General features: G+C 43.0%; 1 protein-coding gene across 1 annotated transcript in view; it reads right to left on the reverse strand.

Moving 5' to 3' along the window:
* CCT7 (chaperonin containing TCP1, subunit 7 (eta)) overlaps positions 1-11,246 on the reverse strand; it is an 18,302-nt gene that overhangs the window by 6,352 nt on the left and 704 nt on the right. The window contains exons 2-6 of the mRNA XM_010829763.1: positions 5,999-6,152; positions 5,263-5,369; positions 3,695-3,820; positions 2,886-2,938; positions 2,358-2,529 (exon numbers count right to left, since the gene is read on the reverse strand). Coding sequence (XP_010828065.1) covers positions 2,358-2,529; positions 2,886-2,938; positions 3,695-3,820; positions 5,263-5,369; positions 5,999-6,152 — 612 coding nt within the window. The remainder of the gene's footprint in view (positions 1-2,357; positions 2,530-2,885; positions 2,939-3,694; positions 3,821-5,262; positions 5,370-5,998; positions 6,153-11,246) is intronic.

Consider the following 11,246-nt stretch of genomic DNA (forward strand, 5'->3'; position numbering starts at 1 on the left):
CGGGAGAAATATCAGTAACCTCAGATATGCAGATGACACCACCCTTATGGCAGAAAGTGAAGAGGAACTCAAAAGCCTCTTGATGAAAGTGAAAGAGGAGAGTGAAAAAGTTGGCTTAAAGCTCAACATTCAGAAAACAAAGATCATGGCATCCGGTCCCATCACTTCATGGGAAATAGATGGGGAAACAGTGGAAACAGTGTCAGACTTTATTTTTCTGGGCTCCAAAATCACTACAGATGGTGACTGCAGTCATGAAATTAAAAGATGCTTACTCCTTGGAAGGAAAATTATGACCAACCTAGATAGCATATTCAAAAGCAGAGACATTATTTTGCCAAAAAGGTCCGTCTAGTCAAGGCTATGGTTTTTCCAGTGGTCATGTATGGATGTGAGAGTTGGACTGTGAGGAAGGCTGAGCGCCGAAGAATTGATGCTTTTGAACTGTGGTGTTGGAGAAGACTCTTGGGAGTCCCTTGGACTGCAAGGAGATCCAACCAGTCCATTCTGAAGGAGATCAGCCCTGGGATTTCTTTGGAAGGAATGATGCTAAAGCTGAAACTCCAGTACTTTGGCCACCTTGTGAGAAGAGTTGACTCATTGGAAAAGACTCTGATGCTGGGAGGGATTGGGGCAGGAGGAGAAGGGGACGAAAAAGGATGAGATGGCTGGATGGCATCACTGACTCGAGTGAACTCCGGGAGTTGGTGATGGACAGGGAGGCCTGGTGTGCTGCGATTCACAGGGTCGCAAAGAGTCGGACACGACTGAGCAACTGATCTGATCTGATCTAATGAAAAAGAATTAGGTATGTGTTAACAATCACTCTACTGAACAGGAGAAATTAACAGAACATTGTAAATCAACTATATGTCAACAAAATAACAATTTTAAAAACTGTATTCCGTTCAATGACCTATGTGTTTTCTCGTAGTACTAATCTACAGTTTTAGTCTACAATACATAATACCGTAGCCTATCAGGGAACAGATTCCTACATCATTCAAATCCATAGCCTCCTAAAGGGGGTGATGCCTGAGCTGAATCTAGATGGATGCACTGAAATTAGTCAAACAGAAAACGAAAGAGATGTCCCCAACAGGCAGAGGCAGTGTGGTGCAGTCAGGGGATGAAAAGCCATTAGCAGTTGCTGGAATACAAAATAAAGAGGGTAGGGGGGAAAAAAAGAGGGCAGGGACACGTTTAGGAGAATCTTAAAGGCTCTGCTAAGGCCTGACTCTTATCCTGTGGGCCTGCAGAACCCCAAGTGGCTTCACACACAGAGTGTAAATTGAGGAACCTCACCCTGCAGCAAAAAATAGAACAAACTTAGGGGATGCAAGATTGGAGGAAGGGTGAGTTACCAGGACAGAGGTCTGGTAAAAGAGACAGACTGAACGTACGTGTGGCTTGCAGCCCCTGGCTTTCTCACCAGTTAAAATTACAGTTCTGATCCCTAGTTTAGTGAATGCCAATTTAATCTCAAGGGTTTCTGAACAGAAGATGGAACACTGAGATCAAAGCAGCGTGTAAAGACAATGTCAGCAAGTCATGACGTAGAGAATGGGCTGAAACACAACCATCTGGGGGCCAAAGGCATGGGAATGGCTCAGGTGACTTTCAGGTTCTTTACAGCTTTGTTATATACAGGGAATCTCATCCCCCTCTCATGTGCCATGACAGGAAGAGGAGGAGATGAACAGAATGAAAACGCAATTGTGTTGTGCAAATACAGTAGACACTAGTCACTATTTTAATTTAAATAAGTGAAAAAATATGTTGTTAAATAAACAAAAGTTGCAGGACACTATGTACTACAAGTGAGCATTCGTTTCAGAAAACAATATTTACATTTATACTTATCGACGCACAGTCTGGAAGAACACACACAGTTAATAGTGGTTTCTGGGGCAGGAGTGGTATAGGAGACATTTCTGTTTTCCTTTAGGACTTTCTATACAGTTTGACTTCCGTATTATCTGTTCAAGATAAATGAATAAAAGAAGGGACAGCCTGCCTGAACCGCTTGGAGAAGAATGGACTGCAAAGTACTTATATTTATTGAGAGGGTTTTAGATAATTTATCAGAGCTAGCCCTGTCCCCTCCGACATTAACACTGAGATTCTGAAAATCAGCCAGTTCATCCTTCGATTCTGCTGACAAGTAATACAAGTCTGTGGAGGTTATAAAATGCACCTACAGGAGACACTTATAGCCACAGTATGAGGAACACAGCTGGCTTCCCGCCCAAGTGCTCTCTCTCTATTCCTCTAATGTGCGCTGTCCGCCTACACCAAGCTGCCTACAGGGTCGATGTGAAAGCAAGAGCCTCCCAGGGAGGCCTCGGCAGGCTCACCTCTAGGGCTCCACCTTGCACCTTCTTGATTCCAATCATTTTAAGCTGCAGCAAATCATCAAGCATCATCACCGCATCCACCACCATCTTAGCGAAGAAGGCTTTCTGCTGGGAGATCAGCTTGGAGCTCAGAGCAGTCATGGCACATTTCTCAAGCAGCTTCCTCTGCTCCCTGGGACACAAGGGTGGGACCTGCATCAGGCCTCGAAAGCCCCTCTTATGGTACTCTATTGCAACGTGGAGATGGTTTCTATCCTAGCCTTTAAATTCAGCCCTCAACACTTTGTCTTCTGAATCTTTAGGGAAGATTACCAGTGACAGATGGTGATTGCACTCAAAGACCTCATGACTGACAGCTCTTCAACTACAGTCTACAGCCTCTCTTGTACTACATGGACTGACTGGGGCACAGCAAGGGGTTTAGCAAGGGCCAAACAGCCCCAGTCCATGCAGGGTATTCCAGCACGCTTCTGCATCCAATCTGGCCATGGGAAGTCAAGGTTCTGACAAAGTTCACTGCAAACTTACACTTTATCTTCCTTCTTCACAGTCACTGCAATCTCCTTGATCTTGTTAACTGCCTGCCAAGAACAGAAACGGGGTGAGTCTCTCATGTTAAAAACAAACTGGAGAAGTGGGTCCCAATCTCTCCTGCTAGTTCCTAATGTGTTTACTCCCAAATCTTAAGTACTTCGACAGCTGAAATAACATTTCTAAGTCTTAAAGCTGCCCAGAAAAACATAAATCTCTAGTTTAGAAAAATGCCCTAAGTTAGAAACGTAGAGCAGGCACAGAACAGCACTGGTGACAACTTGTACTACTTTATATACTAACTATGTCATGTAATACATGATACACATATTTGTATGTTAAACATCGTATCTTTTCAAAGCCATCTTTTTCAAAAGATATCCTTTCATACATACTTCTCACATATGATTTCATTTTAATGTCACCACCCCAAAACAGAGACAGTAAAGAAAGTAAGGTGAGGAGGAACTGACTTACCCCAAGTTAAAGAATGAAAGTCAAAGGTCAATAAAAGCAAGGTCTCAAGATGTGCTATGAAGTACTTGATAAAAACAAAACAGCTCTCACTTACTGACAGCCTGTGGTATGTCTACATCATAGTCTGTGAGGAAACTGGAAGCTTAAACAGACTAAGTAATATACCTAGTCAATAGCTACTGAATGGTAGAACTGAGATTTCTATGGAGTAGAATTCAGAAAATATTCAAGGAATGTTGTCCCCAGACCCTCCACAACCCAATACAGACCATATCCCAAGAGAAACAAAAAGGTGCCCAAGCGGCCCAGCTTCACTAGCACTCCCATACCAACTGTGTGGCAGTGCGGAAGGCGCGGATGATGATCTGCGGGTGCAAACCTTCCTCCACGTAGGGTTTCACCTGTTTCAGAAATTCTGCAGCCAGCAGGGTCACTGAGGTGGTGCCGTCACCGACCTGGAACAGGATGACAGGAAACTCACATCCACTCACGTTCAGGAATAAAACTCCCAAACTCTGTTTTCTAGGCAATCTATCCATTTAAACTGGGGTGTTGCTGGGTAGATATTCATCCCATCAAATGCTCCTGGGCCACAAAATTAATTCCGCAGCCAGGCCCATTCTCCAAAGAGGGCTGATCTGGACAAATTTTCCCAGAATATGAAATCATAACCAAGAACTTATTTACTATGGACAAGGTACTATGATCAGTAACACAATATACATGCTTATAATATAATGCTAATATGTCTGATGCTGGGAGGGATTGGGGGCAGGAGAAGAAGGGGATGACAGAGGATGAGATGGCTGGATGGCGTCACCGACTCGATGGACATGAGTTTGGGTGAACTCCGGGAGTTGGTGATGGACAGGGAGGCCTGGCGTGCTGCGATTCATGGGGTCGCAAAGAGTCGGACACGACTGAGTGACTGAACTGAACTGAATATGTCACAAATAACAAATAATGGTAGCAAAAGGTATGAGATAAATGCGAACAAATTCTACAGGAGTTCACAAAACAAACCTCTAAGGATCAAAGTCGTCTGTATTTTAAACACTATTTGGAATAAGCAGATTATGAGCTTGTTTTTCTTAATGGCAATTTTCTACAATGGGATCTAAACTTTATTTTTAATAAAGGAGAAAAAGAATATGAGCTTTTTTCCCCTCTGCTTCCCCTTTTGAGAAAAAAAGAGTTTTTTAGAAAACTGGTTAACCTCTGATATAGAAGAAATTTACTTTTAACTCACTTATGTTTCTGTGGAATGTAAGAGATTTTAGGGAGAAAAAAAGTTACTGTGGCAAAGGGTTTAAGCTGCCAAATTCCTAGACAGAAAGGTATTCCTTTGTTGAAAATTGCCATACTGTTTTCCAGGCTACAGGGTCCTAATAGACCTTTTAATATAACTTTGGGAGGTTATCTGTAACACTCTGAAATGCAAACTTGTCTCTCTCAGTAAGACTCCAGTGTTAGAAATGATTTTTAAAAAGGCAAAGACAAGTTAATGTCACTGACAGGAACATAAAATGGCAAATTTTATGTTATGTGTGTTTTACCATCATAAATTTTTTTTTTTTTTTAAGAAAGAAAAAAGTGAACTGGAAACAATCTCCAACTCCATCTTATAAGGCAACCAACAGATGAGAGGGTAAATTATTTACTGAGCAACTCATATGAATGACAACCCACAGGCCTGGTTCTGAGACCTGAGCCACAACACAGTGAAACAGAAGGAATTTTAAAGGGCTATTAATTCCATCTACATAGTTTTACAAACCTGTATTTGTGAAATTATGGTTTTAGATATAAAATCAAAATGCTTAAAGAAAGAAGAGCAAAGGAACAAACAGGCATGTGTTTCAATCTCCACTGAAACACACAGACTTGATATTCCTACCTCAGCATCTTGGGATTTTGCAATGTCCACTAAAGTCTTCGCTGCAGGATGGACAACATCAAGGAGTTTCAGAATTGTGGCCCCATCATTAGAAATTGTTGCTTTGCCTTTAAAGGGACAAACACAAAGTAAAAATGTAAAGATCTTTCCTTAAATTCTGACTTCTAGTGGACTTGGAGCCCATATACACTTTACTGGGACAGGACAGAGGGTCTTGTGGTGGAAATGAACTGATCTTTTTATGGATTTAGCTCTGGGCACAAAGGGCCACCTAAAACCACACATTTCCAAAAACCATGAGCTCTTCATTTTTCCTAATAGCAAACCTCTACTGGATGCAGAAAACATTTTAAAAAATAAGAATGGATAATCATTTAGATATTCTTAACAGTGGATGCCCTCGTATTTCACTTGTAAATTAATACATAAAGCATAATGTGGAATTTGTCTCAGCAACATGATACAACAGGAGTGACTACAGGCAACTTCGGAAGGTTCTATTTCATGTTTTTAGGCCAAATCTCTCTACAAGGCAAGATTCCTGAACCTGGCTTCTCCCATATATTCCCAAGAGGCTCAGCATTCACGACAGTGTATGAAAAGAAGTAGCTTCAGAGAGAGCAATCCTTCAGCGATCTTAAAAGCAGAGGGATTTCCGTTGCCAAGCTCTGCTGGCCCCAAACACTTTAGAGGAGCCTCCTCTTCTGCACACTGGTCTGAGAAACTCTGCACTTACCTCGGCCATCCACAATGAGCTTGTCCATACCACGGGGGCCCAGGGTAGTTCTGACAGCCTCAGCAATCACCTGGCAGGCACTGATGTTACTTACAAGCTGGGGGATGCCTTGGGAGCTATCAGTCCCCTCTTTCAACAGGATAACTGGTGTGGGCTAGAGAAGAAAGAGCAATTCACTTAAAAAAAAAAAAAAAATCTGGAGGCCCCTTTAAAGCACATTCCCCCAATGTCCATCCACTACATCTATTCCTTAAATAGCCTCTACCCCCAGAGACAGCATGCTCTGTAGGTATACCAGAAAATGGTTTGAGAAGCACTGATTTAGTCAAAAAGAACAAATCAAATAATGTATTCTTCAGTGCCCAGTTGAAAAAGCATACCCCTTTCAGCTTCTGACCCTGTTTCCCGGGTTGAGGAGTTAGGCCACCGCACAAGAGGAAGCGGGCTGTACTTAGTGCTCACTCCAGCAAACACCCGTTCAACCGCCTGAGAGCTTAACCGCAGAGAAGGAGATGGGCACTGATGCAGAATGAGATGCCAAGAGCTTCAGATGTTGTCCCAGAGATGCCCAGGCAGGTGGTTTTACCAATGATGGTAGCTGGAGTGTAGGGAAATGGCTAGGCAGACAAACAAATGGCACGTTTGTCCTGCCTCACAAAATGACAACTCGAATTTGTACAGCAGTGTTTCCATCTCTCATGCTGGTTCCATAAAGCTTTCTTGTGACTAATCTCCAATCAGATACCCTAAACAAGTTTTTCTCTATTTTGCATTGGTCTCAGAACAGTCACTATTCTCTTATGACTGATTTATGTATATTAAACAGATAAGTGTAAACACTGTTTCAAAACTTTTCTTATGTTAGTTATGTGTGTGCAATTAGGCTATGTTGTTATTTAGTCCCAAAGTTGTATCTGACCCTCTGCAACCCTATGCTTTGAAACTTATTTCTTACTGTGAATTGCAAACGTAAAGTTTGACAGTCACTGCCCATGTCCACCCCTGGGGATATTTCAAGTGTTTGAGTGGAGAAGACATAGAAAAGCATCAGGCTGTCTCAGTCCAACAAAAAGAGCCAAGAATTCACAAACTAGAAACTCAAACAACCCATGAGGCTGACTCCACATTAACTGAACAATTTCTTTAAAAATTTGACTTCTTTGGCCCGTGTAGCTGGAAGGTAGTGAGAAAGCAAAAGACTGGAATGAGGTTGAAGAAGCAGACAGGAATCAAATCACTACTCATTTGCAGACTACGGTAAGGAGTTTATAGATTTTATTCCTACAAAGAAGGGATGCCCTGGAAAAGCTTTTAGCAGAGTAATGGCATAGTCTAATTTACACTGGGGTAAAACAACAACAACAAAAAATAACTATAAGAGGCAAGATATAATGAGCAACTGCATAAAAACAGGCTAGAAAGATGCACAACAAACTCAAATAAGTAGGAGTGGTAAAGAAAAATTTAAAACTTGGGTATTTTATTTTGTTTCAACTTTTCCTAACAAACATATCATACATTATTTAATGGCTTCTCTGTACTCTCAGAATTCCTTCGGGTCCCTTGCAAGGAAAAATGGGTTCCCCAAAGGCCCCTTCTCCCAGTCCTGCTAAATCATTCCTCAGGGCAGCTTCAAGTCATCTCTGGTCCAACCCTGCCCCAACAGAGATTTACATTATCAATCAAAAACCAACTTGAGTCTTAATCCCTTGCTAGTCCCTTCAACAGAGTCATTCACCCCACCAAGTCTAACTTATCCAATGCTTTTATAAACTTTTTCTCATCTCTAACTCCAAATTATACACCACCTGCAAGAGCCACACTGCCATATTCTACCGAAACCGCTTTCTTCCCACTAGGCCAGCAATTCCTCAGAGCTGCCATTCCTCTCAACAGTAGTTAACATGGGCACTGGGAACAGGGGATCCCAGAACTCTGCTCCTTCTCAAGCATAATGTTTATATTGCCATCCATCTTAAAATACAAGCTTCATAAAGGTAAGGACTACACTAATTTCAATGTGTAGAGTGCCTAGATTTGGCCACATACAAAGCAATATACAGAAGCTTTTGGTGCTGAAAATTCCAATTACATTATCAGTTGAACCTTGAACAGCATGGTTTGAACTGTGTAGGTCCACTTATGCCTGAGTTTTTTTTCAGCAATAAATACTACAGTACACCACCACCTGAGGTCGGTTGAATCCTCAGATACAAAGAAATCAAGATATGGGGGCTGACTAAATCATATGCAAACTTTTGACTTAGCAGAATCTGGGCCCCTAACTTCGGGAGTTATTCAAGGGCCAAATACACTTGAAAGTGCTTTATACACATCATGAAGTACGGTGGCAACCAGTCCTTATTTTTGGAAAAGCATCAGCAGTACGGTGACACTAAATTCACTGAGACTTCCTAAGTACAAGCAGGAAGGGCTTGGAAGCAGCTGCCCACGTTGTCCCAAGTTCTATGCTGTATAGGCCCTACAGAAATGGCAGGCTGGGTACAGAGATCCTGTGGGGAGGAAAAGGCGGCAGGACTGGACTGAGCCAAGCTAGGTCTACCAGGACGGTGCCTCTCTGTCAGTCCTCCAAGGGCAAGCCCAGCTCGTGTCCTTGTTACTTTCCAACCTCATTTTTACTCAAGTGAAGAAACAACAGCAGGATCCAATAATCTGCCAAGGGTATCTACCATGAAAGGCTTGCTAATTTCAGCTTAATGATCTTCCTTTTCCTTAATAACTTTTAATAAGCATTATTTAGCTTGATGCTCTATAAAACCACAGGTGTTCATACGCTAAGGCGTGCAGTGCTGAACACAAAGGCAAGGACATACCAATACCTTCTGTGTGGCTGTACCGAAGTCACAGGACTGAGCTTTTTGAGGAACCCTCCTACCTCTTTTTCAATCACAATTGGCTTCCAGAGTGTCACGTACCAACTCAACACCAGGTACCAAACAATAACAGCAAGAGTTCTTGGTGACTTAAGTTTCATACTCAAAAAGGAGAGCTATAAAAAGTCAAAAAGCAAGGAAACAGACCAGGGGTCAGTTCAGGAAAAAGCTGAGGTGGTGGGCTGGGGCCTCTTGGTGAAGGGTTTTATCGCAAGTCAGAAGAACTTTGGGGGCCGGAAATATAATACCACACTCGAAGTCATACGTCCATTAAGTGGCACAGTTAATTACAAACACAGGCATTCGGTGTGGCTCCAGAGCCCCTACTCTCAAGTGTTCTACTATGCTGCCACTGCATGAGATGAAGATGACTTCAGGGAATAGGTACCATTGAAGACCGACTGAAAAAGGCAGTACTGGGTGTATGAAAGGGAGAGGGTACACAGAGTAACGCCAGGTTCCTACTGTCTCGGGCACAAGCAGCATTCTCAGGGCATTTGGTAGACTGCACACCTGACAGCTGTCAGTCTGACATATGACTAGGTCAGGCAGAAGTTGAGGAAGCAGGAGAAGAACAGAGAACTGAGCTGGACTGATAAAAATGGACAAGCGACCTGCCAAGTGCACAGGAACCACAGGTCAGGGTTTTACCTCAAACACTTAAGAGCTGGCCCTGTTCAACAGCAACTCGGGGGACATCACCGAGGTTGTTTGGGACCCATGGAAGGTACCTGTAGAGTTGGAGAAAGGGATGCCACAGAAGGGGGGAGGGGAGGGCTACAGACAGCCTCCAGGATTCACCTGCTTCCCTAAAGAAAATGAGACCCAGAATTAGGTGGCCAACTAGAAAAGCCATCTAATGTCACATCTGGAAGGGCAGACAGGGTCAGAGGCTGGGTCTTCTCACCTCTAATGCATCATCCCCACTGCCCTGCCCATTCTCCTAGTTGAGAAGTTGCACCTCAGAAGCTGTACTAGGGGCCTAGTACATTCAGTAGGTACTAAAAGTTCAAACTACCACCCAGCAGTGCTTATTTCACATCCTAGCAAGGTAATAATGCTCAAAATCCTTCAAGCTAGGCTTCAACAGTATGTGAACCAAGAACTTCCAAATGTACAAGTTGGATTTTGAAAAGGCAGAGGAACTAGAGATCAAATTGCCAACATCTGCTCGATCACAGAACAAGCAAGGGAATTCCAGGAAAACATCTATTTCTGATTCATTGACTACGCTAAAGACTTTGACTGTGTGGATCACAACAAACTGGAAAAACGTTAAAGAGATAAGTACACTAGACCACCTTAACTGCCTCCTGAGAAACCTGTATGAGGTCAAGAAGCAACAGTTAGAATCAGACACGGAACAATGGACTAATTCAAACTGGGAAAGGAGTATGTCACGGCTGTATACTGTCACCGTGCTTATTTAACTTATACGCAGAGTACATCGTGCAAAATGCCTGGCTGAAGCTCAAGCTGGAATCAAGATTGCTGGGAGAAATAGCAATAACCTCAGCCATGCGATGACACCACCCTAATGGCAGAAAGCAACTAAAAAGCCTCTTGATGAAGGTGAAAGAGGAGAGTGAAAAAGCTGGCTTAAAACTTAACATTCAAAATACAAAGATCATGGCATCCAGTCCCATCACTTTATGGCAAACAGATGGGGAAAAAATGGAAACAGTGACAGATTTGATTCACTTGGGCTCCAAAATCACTGCGGATAGTAGCTGCAGCCATGAAATTAAAAGACCCTTGTTCCTTGGAAGAAAAGCTATGACAAACCTAGACAGCACATTAAAAAGCAGAGACATCACTTTGTCGACAATGGTCTGTATAGTCAAAGCTAAGGTTTTTCCAGTAATCATGTACAGATCTGAGAGCTGGACCACAAAGGCGGCTGAGTGCTGGAGAAGACTCTTGAGAGTCCCTTGGACTGCAAGATCAAACTAGTCAATCCTAAAGGAAATCAGTCCTAAATATTCACTGGAAGGACTGATGCTGGAGCTGAAGCTCCAATATTTTGGCCATCTGATACGATGAACTGACTCAGTGGATAAAACCGTGATGCTGGGAAAGATTGAGGGCAGGAGAAGGGGACGACAAAGGATGAGATGGTTGGATGGCATCACCGACTCGGTGGACATGAGTTTGAGCAAGTCCGGGAGTTGGTGATGGACAGGGAAGCCTGGCGTGCTGCAGTCCATGAGGTCGCAGAGAGTCAGACAGGACTGAGCGACTGAACAACAAAATGCGTTTACTTAATGAATGAAGGGATGATGAGCGGAGTAATCTGTTTTCAATTATGCAGCAGCAAGGTGGCAGGGAGCGGGGCAATGAGAGACCACAGCTCT

This window comes from Bison bison, unplaced genomic scaffold (genome assembly GCF_000754665.1).
Source record: "Bison bison bison isolate TAMUID 2011002044 unplaced genomic scaffold, Bison_UMD1.0 scf7180017864508, whole genome shotgun sequence".
NCBI classification, from domain to species: Eukaryota; Metazoa; Chordata; class Mammalia; order Artiodactyla; family Bovidae; genus Bison; species Bison bison.